We start from the raw sequence: 13772 nt of genomic DNA, 5'->3' as shown, positions 1-13772 counted from the left end.
AGGCAGCTTTAAAAAAGTCTTGGAGCTGTGCGTGTGATGAGGTTATGAGTGAGGAAGTCATTAGTAGGTCATTGGAGGAGCAAAGAGAGCGGCTAGGGGGGTATTATTGTATCAGGTCAGAAAGGTAAGTGGGACAAGAGCTGTGGAGGTATTTAAAGGCAAAGCTCAGGAGATGAATGTAATTCTAAGGTGAAATGGAAGCCAATGAAGAGAACTACGAAGAGGAGCAGCAGAAGAGGAGTGGCGGGAAGGCTGTGTATGGGGTAGGTAGGTGGGAAGGCTGGATGAATATGGTTGCAGCATTCATAATAGATTGTAGAGGAGAGAGTCGGGTTAGTGGAATACCAGAGAGGAGGAGGTTACAGTAGTCCAGACGAGAGATGATAAGAGCGTGTACAAGGCGATTGGTGGTCTCTGGGGACAGGTGGGGGTGGATTCTGGAGATATTTTACAAATACATCTCCTCCCTAAGTGATGTTAAAGTCCACCTGCAGGCAATACTAGCATATTGGTGATAGTGATAGGATCCAAATTCCACCTAAATCATTATACATTGGTGTCGGTGTTGGGCCGGTCGTCGGATTTGTGTGCATAGCTGTGCACATGCTAAGCAAATCACACCCTATGCAATATTTAGAATATGTTGGATGAAAATGTTCACTCAATTGGAACAATTTTATGCACGATCATACTTTTCTAGTGAATCGATCGGGTAAGGGGTCTTCCATGTTTTTTTATTGATTGATTAGCCATCATATTGATATTGAAACAACTTTTTGGGTTATGATCAATATTGTCACTGGATATAAAAGTAAAATTTGAATTCAATACAAAAGTTCAATAAACAAGTTATTGGTACATCAAATACTTGTAATTGATTGCAAGGATCTATTTAAATTAATGTAAAAAGAGAAAACTTCATACAGCAGCCCAGCATTAGATTGGAGGTTCACCAAATGCAGAATTGTGATCATGAAGATTCACACGCTATATATATATATATATATATATATATATATATATATTTATTTATACAGTCATGGCAAAAATATTAGCACCCTTGTATTCATGTAAGAAAATGCACCACCTCTCCCAGAAAATTGTTACAATCACAAATGCTTTGGTATTGTCATATTTATTTCTTTTGTTGGCACTGGAAAACAAAAATGCAGAGAGAAAAAATCAGAGACATTCCACACAAAATGTCAAAAATGTCCTGGACAAAATTATTGGTACCCGGAACTTAATACTCGGTAGCACAGCCTTTGGAAGAAATAACTGATGGTAATCACTTTCTGTAACAATCAATGAATCTTTTACATCTCTCTAATGGAATTTTGGACCGCTTTGCCAGCTGCTCCAGGTCTCTCAGATTTGAAGGTCAGAGTGTAACACGCTGAGCATGGAGAAAAGAAAGAAGAGCAAAGAATTGTCTGAGAATTTGAGAACTGAAATGATAGAAAAGCATGGACAATCCCAAGGCTACATCTCCATCTCCAGAACTCCTAATGTTCCTATGTACACTGTGCAGAACATTGTTTACAGCCCATGGTACTTTAGCTAATCTCTCTGGACGTAGACGAAAGAGAAAGATTGATAATATGTTACAAGAAAGAATTACTGGAATGGTGGATAAAGAACTTCAATCAACTTCCAGACAAATTCAAGCCGACCTGCACACACAGGGTACAACGGTGTAAGCTCGCACTATCTGGGGCTATCTGAATGAAATGGGACGCCATGGCAGGAGACCCAGGAGGACCCCACTGCTGACAATTCATGACAATACCAAAGCATTTGTAATTGCACCAATTTTCTGGGAGAAGTGGTGAATTTTCTAACATGACTGCATATATAGAGAGAAATCTTCGCTGGACGTTTATTTCCCTCCCAGCTGCCCTCTGACAATACACCAACAGATGTTCAGTTAATAGAGTTTTCCTTCAGGCTGTGTCACCGGGCTCCTTTGCATTTTATAATAAGGAATGATCCCATTGAGATGTGTAAAGTGAGACGATTATGTAAAGAGACAGCGCACACCTCGGCATACAGATTGGTGATCACTGTCATGGCGGCACGCTTCATGAAATATTATAACTTGAGTTCCACTTGTCCCCTGTTGTGCTATCCCCAGGGAGGCTGCTAAGTGGTTGTAAAGGTTTTGCCATCATTATACAGCCATATACATCATCCTGGTATGTACTTCTCTGTGCCCTACCTGATACAGGTGATGCAAAATCATTACAATTGGAAACATTGTTTCCTTTTATGGTTTTACTTATGTGACATTAAAGAGAACCTGTCACCGGCCTACAAAACTGCAGCATAGATAAATCAGGTATGAAAATAATTTAATATATTTAAAATAAGGCTCTGAATTTACTAGGAAGAGGCAATTCTCTAGTTGCACATATAATCTGATGGGACGATTGTTGCTGAAATAACGGTGACAGGTTCTTTGTAACATAATCCACAACACAAGAAGCACAGAACTATTTGCATTGATCACCGGTGTAATGGCAGGATCAACAGAAAATATAATGTGACGTGTAGATTGAAGGGTTATTCTGGTTGCTGTGGGTGAGATTTTGGCAGTCGGTTAGCACACAAGCCGTTCTCTCTGTTTAGTAAATTGTTCCTTTTTCCTCTGGCTGTCCCTCTGTGTGTAATCTTTATCTTTCTCTTGCCTGCTGCTGGCTAGAGGTTCCAGGTAATTCCTTTTTTCTTTCAGTTTTCCTCCATCTGACCGCCGATCTGCTGTCACATCTGAATGTCGTCAGTGCACCTCACCCATCACGGCTGTGCCGACCTTCCAAATCATCACATTGTAGCCATAATGACAGGACACGTAGATTGCCCCCTAGTGGGCAGTGTGGAGATCTGCAGGAGGTGTCGACCCTTTGTTGGTGACCGCCTCTGCAGATCTCTCGCTCTCATGTGGTATGGGTGACGGACTGGCCTTTTCTTATTCACAGTTCTCTGTTTCAGACCGCCTGTTAGTAGGGCCTTACCGCAGCCGGAAAAACTGCAGACCAACAACGTGGGGAAAAAGAAGAGACCCATCGAGGTGAGAACTTGGCTGGGGTGATTTCTTGTAAGTCAGAATGATTCATAATGGTTGCAGAATTGTGAGACCTCCTAAAGGGGGGAATATTGCAGTTTCACTGGCTGGATACTTGTTAATAATCATTGTAAAGAGACAGGAAACAAACATTTCATATAAACATTCATTTACATTGGCACCCCAATGCACCTTCACAATACATTGGGCTTGCAGTGGGCTGATTGGGGAAGTTCTAAGCCCAGCATTGTTGGGAGCATTGAACATGGACATTGAATTATTGCCCCACTCTTCTATATTTGCCTCTCCAGGATCTGGTGCTGGAATTGGTGTTTGGCTATCGGGGTAAAGACTGCAGAAACAACGTTCATTATCTGAATGACGGTGCTGATATCCTGTACCACGCTGCCTCCATTGGGATCCTGTATAACGTCGCTACCGGTAAGTTACCCCAGCACTGAGTGTTCTGGGGGCAATTGTTGGGTGTACATACAAAGACTTGGCAAGATGGACATGATGACCGGTAATTCGGTGACTCAGTGGTTACTAATAGCCTGTCAGCACTGGGGTTCTGTGTTCACAGCCCCTTCACCTGATCACTGGATAGAAGAAGGATGAGTATTTCCCAGAGATTCAGATTTTTGTAGATCATTTGATCAGAGGATCTCCAGGCTGTGATATCAGATTTGGAATTTTTCTCTTTGCAGGATCTCAGAGTTTTTACCAAGAACACACAGATGACATCTTGTGCCTCACCGTGAACCAGCACCCAAAATTCACCAACATTGTGGCAACTGGCCAAGTAGGTATGTTTGTACATATGGTTCAGTCTGCCCAGAGCAGAACAGCCAGTGTCAGATGGTGTGGGGGGTAAATGGAGGTTGGGGGCAAAATGGAAAATACCTGACCATTGTCAAATGATCATAACACGTGCCAGTGGAGGCTTATATGGAGGATAGGGGGGCAAAATTGGGACACACCTGTCAATTGTCACATTATCAGAGCATCTCATGACCAAAGGGGATATATAGAGGATGGGGGCAAAATTGGGAGACATCTGTTCATTGTCACATGATCAGAATGCCCAATGTCAGAGGGATGATATATAAAGGATGGGGGCAAAACTGAAAGATACCTTACTATTGTCACATGATCAAAGTGCCCAATGTCAAAGGGAATATATATAGAGGATGGGGGCAAAACTGAAAGATACTATTGTCACATGATCGGTGCACCTGGTGTCAGAGAAGTGATGTATGGAGAATGGGAGAGACTGAACAAGGACATACCTGGGCATTGTCACTTGACCAAAGCACCTGGTGCCAGAGAAAAAATATATAGATAATTGGGGTGGGGAGACCTGACAGTGGTCTCATGAGCAGAGCACACATTGACAGGGGAAGACCAGATAACCTGGGGCCAGATAAGGGGTATATGTAGGGCAAAACTGGAGACATTTCATCGTTATTACATGACCAGGACACCTATTACCAAAAGAAGGATATATGGAGGATTTTAAGGGCAGAAGGGGCTTATGCCGATGGTCACATTTTCATTGTCACATGAGCAGAACTGGTGCCAGAAGGGGGGTACATAGAATATTTAGGTGGGCAGGCAATGTTGGAAGATGACCATTGCCACATTACCAGAGCACCCAGTGCCTGAGGGGGTTTTGCAAGTTGAGCCTAGTTTAGTTTTGAGGTTCTAGAATATTTTGGGGTACAGGACCCCTTTCATCAGAGTTTAACCTCACAGTTCTCTGTGATCTAAAGTTTCAACTGTTGATATAGTTGACCCTTTTGTGCCCCCAAAAATGTTTTAGATTTTTTAAGACCCTCAGAATGAATAAACAGTGTCATAACTTGTTACATTGTATTCCTTTCATCCTTTCGATTTGATATGATCAGCCTATCAGCACTGCCTTTTAATCACATGGTTTTGTTTGTAAACAAAGTCACATGGTTCTTCCCATAGTTGATATTCAATGCTCAGGGTAATCCTTTTCCTTCCAGACACTTTTATGTAGAATCATCAGTGGATGTAACACATCAGTGCTATTCTCTGTCTCTGCATTAATACCTTATGTTTTCATTGTTTCAGGCGACGCCGCCGATATGTCTGGTGAGTACAAAACATAATATATCCAAATCAAAGTGACCAGCTTCACGTGAATAATATTATCAGTGATTATGTATTACTTATTTTATTTCAGTCTGCAGATAATAATTCTATACATACATACAGGAAGACATTTGTTCATTACATATTCTATCTCTGCTTCCTGCTGCTCTATGAGGTCACGCTTTGCTGGTTCGGGTCTGTCCATGAAAACAATAAAATCTAGAGGGCGTAGTTATAAAGCGGTGAATCTGGCTTTTCACTAACCATTCATTGCTGATCAATGTGTACAAGTGAACAATTTCATGATAGATTCATTTTGGTGAAAGTCACATTTTGCTATGATAAAAGCTGCAGATTTAAAAATATTGAGAATGACTTTTGAACTGACATTACCATGTTGAAGATTTTATGAGAATATACTGAGTGGGTGCGACTTTTCGGTGGTTACATTGTAACGGTTGTGTTTCATATTTTATTGATTTCTTTTATTCTTGCGCAGCGTCAGCGCCCTCTATACATGTGTGGGATGCCATGAGTAAGCAGACACTGTCTGTACTCCGCTGCTACCATTCCAAGGGCGTGTGCTCTGTCAGCTTCAGTGCCACAGGGAAGTTGCTGCTGTCCGTTGGGCTGGACCCGGAACACACCATTACCATCTGGAAATGGCAGGAAGGTAGGTGGATCAATCTCTGTAGCTCTGCTGCTTTATGTGATGCCTCACGGTCATATAATTTAAGTCTTTGCGTCTTTTGATTGGCCTGAAAACAATGCACTCCCTATGCAGCTGATCTCCTATTTAGAAGTTAGCATGGAGCAACTGGCCTGACCCCCTGAGAGCTCCCTCTAGTGGCCTAAATCTCTGTATGGAGCAATCTTGTGAAACTATATAAAATAATTCTGCAAAGGGACAGATTCCATTAAAAGTTCCAACCCCAACTCACCCTTAAATCCTTTGTTATTTGCAATATTACATGCAAGTCAAACGCTGTGTATAATGCCATGTTGGATGGGGTCAGAGATGGCGGTAGGTTGATGAAGTCTACCTCATGTGACGGTGTTGGAGTCAGGTTATTGGTTATGCCAACCTGAGCAGTGCATCCTGGGAGCAGGGAATATACTCCCTATACCTGGAACTATTACAGTGGAGCAACAGTAAAAGCAACAATTAATTTACCTGAAGTGCCAGCCCCATGCATTTTCTTGGCACTTTTGCGTTGCAGTGCAGTACAATTTTGGAAATTATGCATTTATGTTTTTTCAAGTATATGAGCTGCCTAATGCGCAAGCCACACGGCTCTATCGTGCAGGAGCACACGCATGTTCTCACAGCACATATCTGTTAATAGGCCCTGCATTAAAAAAAGATGATTAACCCATAATATGAACTCCATGAAACAATCACTGTACTGTTCCTATAATTGTCATGAATACAAACCGAACACGTATGCAAACCAGGAGTTCTGATATTAATCGGGCAAGGGCAGCCTATATATTCCTTGTATGAGAGGACTCCATCGTGGTGCGCAATGCAGAAGGAAGGCCTACACCCTCCAATGCTTAATTTCACTTAGTCTTCTGTCTCCAATCTGTTTTTGTGATTCTCTGCAGGTGCCAAAATTGCCAGCAAAGTTGGCCACAACCAGAGAATCTTTGTGGCGGAGTTTCGGCCAGACTCGGACACCCAGTTTGTGTCAGTCGGGGTAAAGCATGTGCGGTTCTGGACCTTAGCAGGGAGGGCGCTGCTGAGTAAGAAGGGCATGCTGAGCTCCATCGAAGATGCCCGAATGCAGACCATGTTGGCTGTGGCATTTGGTGCGGTGAGTACCTGTCTCTGGGCAAATATTCACTTCTGTCTTAGCAGAGATCCTGCAGAGAAAAAGAGAAAAGTTCAAATTTACATTCACTCTAACAACAACTGGTGTGACAACTCATATTTGTGGGAAGGAGGACCTTTCAGGCAGGATCACCAGAGATCATTTTAATGAAAGCTGTAATTTGTAAATGATGTATTGTAAAATATGAATATTTAATAAATAAATGGATTCTTCTCCAATCTACTTATTCTCAATTATAAACCTCTCGGTGAGATTTAGGTTTACAAAGTGGTGCATTGGGGTTTCCATTGGGCATTGAGCACTGGTGGCTGTGCAGTAATAAATCTCTTCCTTTCTGTTACAGGGGAATCTGACGTTTACAGGAACGATTAGCGGGGACGTCTGTGTATGGAAGGATCACATATTGTCCCGTATTGTGGCCAAAGCTCATAACGGTCCCGTGTTCACCATGTACACCACGCTGAGGGACGGCCTGATCGTCACAGGGGGGAAAGAGAGACCGTAAGTCCATTGCCTTAAATACTTTTGGGAGTATTGTGGTGGGTTCTTTATCTTGTATACCCAGCTGAATTCTTCCATCATAAATTCACCAGGTTCTGGAAACCTTCTGTAGGGTTTTTTTAGCCTTAGATTGTTCCTGTCATCCTCCATCCATCCACAAATGTCCGATCTCATCTCTGCATATCTCAGCAGAAACTCCTGGGCTGGGCAATGTTCCTCCAATCTCCCTTAACAAAGTGTTGGTGATCAGATGGCCACCATAACCTCATGACCCAGTGTGGTCTTCTGCTGCTGTCAGACCTTTGAGGTTCTCCAGGTTACATATTTAGCATGCAAAGTGCTTTTTCCTCCTATGAACGTTCCCAATAAATGTGTCCCCCCCTCTGGAGCACACTGAATGGGTTTAATTTTTTTCACCAATCTCTCTATATTCCCAACACCACATAGTGTAAAATTCCCAGGAGGTCAGCAGGTCCTGAGCAGGTCAGAAGGTTCCCCACCTTCCATGTCCTCCTCTAGCAATCATTCCATGGTCTCATCTTCTGATGTTCTGCTGAATAACTGGACCTCCTGGCCATGCCTGTTACATGCCTTATGTATCATATTGCAGCCAAAAGATTCCCTGTTTAAGCATTTACATTTCCAGGAAAAGGTTACCAATTAAGTGACCATTGAGGCTTCTTTAAGTGGAGTTATATAGGCTTATCTAAAATCTGAATTTAAAGTGGCACTAAAGTGTTTTTACAGATTTATTTACTGCAATGAAGCGATTAGGTGGTTGCTATAGAATACTCTACATTACTGCTCGGACATGATTTTGGCAGGTCCAAGGAAGGCGGTGCAGTGAAGCTGTGGGATCAGGAGCTTAAGAGGTGTCGCGCCTTCAGGCTGGAGACGGGCCAGACAACTGACTGTGTGAGATCAGTGTGCAGGGGTAAGGTAAGTGATAATATAGCATTTACATGGAATTTAAAAGTAATTTTATATCAAGAAAACTGCAAAAAACTGTTTAAAGGGATTTCTAGTGCAAAGCAATCCACCTACAGTGCCATCTGCTGGCCATATCTTAGATTGCTGCAGCATCATTAACCACAGATGATTTTCTCTTCCCTACTTTGGGATGTTGGTGATATAAAATCTTCCCATTTCTCATTACCTGCATTGCCTGGTTAAGGTGGAACTGTTTTTTATAGAAGATTACCCTGTTACTGTTTACACTTTCTGCATATATTGTACATCTTTGCTATAGTGTATAATTAGAATGAATGATGGAATTACATTTCTGCCTGTCCACAGGGGAAGATCCTGGTTGGAACACGCAATGCAGAAATCATCGAGGTGGGGGAGAAGAATGCGGCTTGTAACATTCTTATCAATGGTCACATGGATGGGCCAATCTGGGGACTCGCCACCCATCCAACCCGGGACTTCTTCCTGTCCGCTGCTGAGGATGGCACCGTACGGCTGTGGGACATTGTGGATAAGGTACAATTTGTGCTATAATAATAATGAATAGTGATGTGTCTGCTGCTACTCTGTCCTGATATCCAATTATAATTCTAAATGATTTGTAAATTGTATGTCTGTATACATACACAATTCATGTGGGGGCACAATGCACTCTGTACTCATCTTTTTTCATTTCCCATTTTGAGGAAGTTCACTTCTGTTCCAGCCTGACTATATACAAAGCCAGCTCCACATTAGGGTATTAGGGAGGGGTGCGGAGGGTAGGATGGCAGGTGGTGTGTTAGGAAGGGGTGCAGAGGGTAGGATGGTGGGTGGCATGTTGGAGAGGGGTGCAGAAGATAGGGTGTTGGTTTAGGGAGGTGGGCACAGGGTAGGATGATGGGTGGCGTATTGGGAAGGGGTGCGGAGGATGGGATGGCGTGTTGGGGAGGGGTGCAGTAGGTGGGATAGTGGGTGGCATGTTGGGGAGGGGTGCAAAGGGTAGGATGGTGGGCGCGTGTTAGAAAGAGGGTGCAGAGGGTAGTATGGCAGTACATGTGATGGGGAGGGGTGCAGATGGTAGGATGGGATGGCGTGTTGGGGAGGGGTGCAAAGGGTAGGATGGCAGGTGCGTGTTGGAAAGAGGGTGCAGAGGGTAGTATGGCAGTACATGTGATGGGGAGGGGTGCAGAGGGTAGGATAACAGCATGTTTGGGAGTGCAGAGGGCCCATTACACAAGGCCTTTCGGTTTTTGTCAAGTCTTAGGATAGGGGCACACTCCCTGGTCCATGTGCCCCGTTTGTGTTATTCTTAGTAAAGATTTGGTAATTTGATTTGTGATTTGTGTTTCCCACAGAAGATGCTTAACAAGGTGAACCTGGGTCACTCAGCACGTTCTGTGTGCTACAGCCCCGAGGGCGACATGGTGGCCATCGGCATGAAGAATGGAGAGTTTATTATCTTAGTTGTGGCCTCCCTAAAGATTTGGGGCAAGAAGAGAGATCGGAGGTCTGCCATTCAGGACATCAGGTAAGGGACAGAGATGCCACTGGCTGCCATGGCGGTCTGCACTGGAACATGGGCCCCTAGGTGTACAGAACCAAACTGACCTGATGCAGATCGCAGCACACAGAAGCCTAGAGATGATGGCTCCTGGCACTGAAGACATAGAAACACAGAACTAGATGATCACTATAATAAATAATTGTCAGTGCAGACTGCATACAGGCAATGGCTGGAAATATCAGCTACTGAAGCACAATAATAAAAGAAGAGTTTGTGAATGTTTGGTTTATTATATTTTAATGTATTATATGTATAATGCTGACAATTGCTCATGATCTTTACAGATTCAGCCCGGACTCTCACTACTTGGCTGTGGGTTCCAGTGAGAATGCCGTTGATTTCTATGACCTCACTATTGGACCATCGCTGAACCGCATCAGCTACTGCAAAGACATTCCTAGCTTTGTTCTGCAGATTGACTTCTCTGCTGACAGTCGCTATGTGCAGGTTTGTATGATGTGATCAGTGGGCAGTGCAGTTCTCTGCCATGGCATTGTCCCCGTTTGATCGTGTCATCCCCCTATCTAATTCCAATACCATCCACTGTTTTGGAACATTGTGTAATGCTGCATTTTTGGCCATTGCAGGTCTCCACCGGGTGTTATAAGAGGCTGGTCTATGAAGTGCCTTCTGGAAAACTCCTCATGGAACAAGCTGTGATTGATCGCATCACTTGGGCTACCTGGACCAGGTGAGTAATAAATGAGATGTCCTGCAGTTCATTAAACTGAATTTATAATTTTGAAGGAACCTCCAAAACTTTTGAAGGATTTCATTACAAAACTCAATCAACCTAAAACTTATTGTGAATATAGAGAAATGTAAGGCCCCATACTAAGCAGGGGGGTGCCAGGAGAGATGGTATGGGGGGGGCTCTTTAACCTCCCTGGCGGTCTGATTGTATCAGTATTTTTAAATGTCAAAGTGGTACATTTTTACATTTAAAAATACTTATTTTAAATTTCGAGCCTGGTCCCGTTCCCCAGCGCACCACTGCCGCACGCACACACGTCCCATGCATCTGTGTCCCCAACGTTTACACACTGGGGACACGAGGCCTGAGGACGCCACAGACTCGTTGGGACCAGGTAAGCCCCTTTACAATTCCACCTGGAGTGTGGCTTGGGGTTACTGCTTTTGGTACTTAAAATTAACCCCGAGCCACACTCAGGAATACTGCCAAGGAGGTTAATGGAGAACCCACAATATAAACCAGGGGCCATTTATTTCATGGCTGAAGTCATAGTTATTTTCTCAATTTGCTCTGCAGTCATATAGTCAGGATAAAGCCAATATCAGCAATGTATCAGTGTTCCAGGTTTGCATACAATGCTGTCATTACTAGAAATCATTTTTCACATTGCAGCGTCCTGGGGGACGAGGTGCTGGGAATCTGGTCCAGACACAATGACAAGTCGGACGTGACGTGTGCCTGCGTCTCTCACTCAGGGATCAGCCTGGTTACGGGCGATGACTTCGGAATGGTCAAATTATTTGACTTCCCCTGTCCAGAAAAGTTTGTAAGTATGGCTTTTGTGCTAAAATGTTCTATGTGGAAAAGGGAATAAATAACTTTGGGAGAGTTGAAGTTCTCAATGTATTTCAGAGATTCTCCATACATGAGATGTTTTGCTGCCCATCAGCGATCTATCTGCCTGCTGAAAATAATTCTGCTTCTTTCATAGGCAAAACACAAACGTTTCCTGGGGCACTCCGCTCATGTGACCAACATCCGATTCACAAGTGGTGACCGCTATGTGGTTAGTGCAGGAGGAGATGACTGCAGGTAAGACAGATAATATAATGGAGATGAATGCCAATTGTTTTATTGAGGCCTCTCAGGTGATGACTTGGCCTTTTATCTACACCCCTCCGTAATATAACTTCTTCATTCTGTTATACATTGTGGTAAAAAGTTTGTGAATACCTTACCATACCCCCTGACACTATGTTGATGACATTCAGGTGTCTCTATTATTATCACATCATAAATAGACATTGTAGACTAGGGGTGTCAAACTCAAATACACAGAGGGCCAAAATTAAAAACTTGCAAGACAAAGTTGCGGGCCAACCTTGAAATTTATTGAAAATATTGAGGAAATGTTTCCTTCTCATTAGATATAGAACCTTTTCATATGGAAACAGAGGTTTTGCTTCACATTCAATCTGGAACGAGCTTATAATAGAGAAAGAGGCATAAACATCTTTTAAATTTTATTTTGGAAAAAGGCTTTTGCCTCTTTCTCTATTTGTAGCCTTCTGAGTTAATTTTCAGTGGTAACCTTTTTGCACAGGCTAACAATAATATTAACAATATTCTTCTATGAAAATCCAACCATTCAAGTCCATGCCTTGGAGTAGCAAGGAAAAGCTGAGGGGGAGTGCTGGAAAAGCCAGACGCGGCCAATGGCTAAATCTTATGAGTGGCCACCGCTGGAACTCCCTCTTCATTGAAATAGCGCCGCTACTAAAATTCCCAGCATTATTTGCGTCTATAAAACAGTCCAATGTGGGGCCACACATAGGCAGAGAGCCCGCTGGTCTATAGACGCGGGTGATGCTGGGAACTGTAGTAGCGGTGCTATTTCAGCAAGCCAGCTGCTGTTCATATTTAGGATTACTTTTGGGGCTAAAAAAAAAAAAAAAGATTTGGCCCCAGGCCGGAGTTTGACACCCTCGTTGCAGAAAATTGTTGTAACAGTTTGGGTATTATGGCAGAGGCATGCCATAAGGTCATGGTGACATTCTAATACAGAGGAAACCCTCAACAATAAAACTAATGTGTCAATGCTGCTGCCAGACTGCATCAGATGACCTTTTTTATGTTGAGCTCCACTTTGTTTTCTCTTTTTCGGAATTAAGATTTGCCATATTTTCCCTTTCTTTTCTTCAGCTTGTTTGTATGGAAATGTGTCCACATGCCGCACTGATGATAACAGAGCACCTGTGCAATTGTCCACCCAGAGAATAGGAGAGCCATTCTTCTCTAAGCCTGCTGGGCAGCCGAGTGGTTGGAGATCTGCAAAGCTGCCACACTGGAGAAATCTAGGAGACAAAATGGCATTAGGCGGACAGAGACAGGTGTGTGATAGGGGCCATGTTGTTGCAGAGAAGCATGCGTTACAGCCATGGGCCCGGTCTGGTTATAGGATCGACGTGCTGGAATCTTCAGGCGCCTTCCACCCTCTGCGTTTGTAAGATCTCGGTGTACCAGTAAGGCGATTACCAGCCAGATGGATGTGGTTACGTTGTAGACATACCAGCATCATGGACATTCTCCGGATGGTCCGTGTCATGAGAACATAGCGGTGCCGACATCGGCGTGGATGAGCCGGGCCGTACCGCCGGGATGAGCACCTCGCTCTATTAGCTGTGCCAGCCGGGATGCGGCTCACGTTAAGCGAGTGCCTTCCCTACACTCCCAAAGTCTGACATCTCCTGTCTTTGCCTTGTTCGGTCCCTTCCATGCTGAGGTTGCCATATGTATGTGCTGCTTGTTTTTTTTCTTAAGACGTTTATTCAGTCTGTTGAGCTGTGTACTTACCTCTTCGATGCTAGAAGGGGCCTGTAACTCATATTGGGGTTATTAGAGGGACTATGCGTGCATTTATTCCTGAGACAAATATAATTTCTTACAAGATATTGCCTTGTCCCCTGAGTGACTTTATTGTGTGAATGTTCATTTATCCATACACATTGTTGTAGGTCCAACATAAAGGGTGACAAGGACACAGGA

The 13772-nt window shown here is 43.6% G+C and overlaps 1 protein-coding gene across 5 annotated transcripts in view; it reads left to right on the top strand.

Moving 5' to 3' along the window:
• Window positions 1-13678, top strand: part of EML5 (EMAP like 5) — an 87735-nt gene extending 74057 nt beyond the window's left edge. For 2 of the 5 annotated variants that reach the window (XM_072428756.1, XM_072428753.1), the window contains 15 exons: window positions 2989-3067; window positions 3373-3502; window positions 3769-3867; window positions 5162-5182; window positions 5682-5855; window positions 6791-6999; window positions 7361-7518; window positions 8343-8457; window positions 8815-9003; window positions 9825-9997; window positions 10318-10480; window positions 10621-10724; window positions 11400-11553; window positions 11719-11819; window positions 12930-13678. In XM_072428756.1, coding sequence (XP_072284857.1) covers window positions 2989-3067; window positions 3373-3502; window positions 3769-3867; window positions 5162-5182; window positions 5682-5855; window positions 6791-6999; window positions 7361-7518; window positions 8343-8457; window positions 8815-9003; window positions 9825-9997; window positions 10318-10480; window positions 10621-10724; window positions 11400-11553; window positions 11719-11819; window positions 12930-12966 — 1906 coding nt within the window. In that variant the 3' untranslated portion in view covers window positions 12967-13678. Of the gene's footprint in view, window positions 1-2731; window positions 3068-3372; window positions 3503-3768; window positions 3868-5161; window positions 5183-5681; window positions 5856-6790; window positions 7000-7360; window positions 7519-8342; window positions 8458-8814; window positions 9004-9824; window positions 9998-10317; window positions 10481-10620; window positions 10725-11399; window positions 11554-11718; window positions 11820-12929 lie in introns of those variants that run through there. The other 3 variants (XM_072428754.1, XM_072428757.1, XR_011923094.1) reach the window with 3 other exon arrangements.
• Window positions 13679-13772: the final 94 nt, after the last annotated feature.

Source organism: Pyxicephalus adspersus, chromosome 12, assembly GCF_032062135.1.
Source record: "Pyxicephalus adspersus chromosome 12, UCB_Pads_2.0, whole genome shotgun sequence".
Taxonomy (NCBI): domain Eukaryota; kingdom Metazoa; phylum Chordata; class Amphibia; order Anura; family Pyxicephalidae; genus Pyxicephalus; species Pyxicephalus adspersus.
This window is presented reverse-complemented; position numbering and strand designations above follow the sequence as displayed.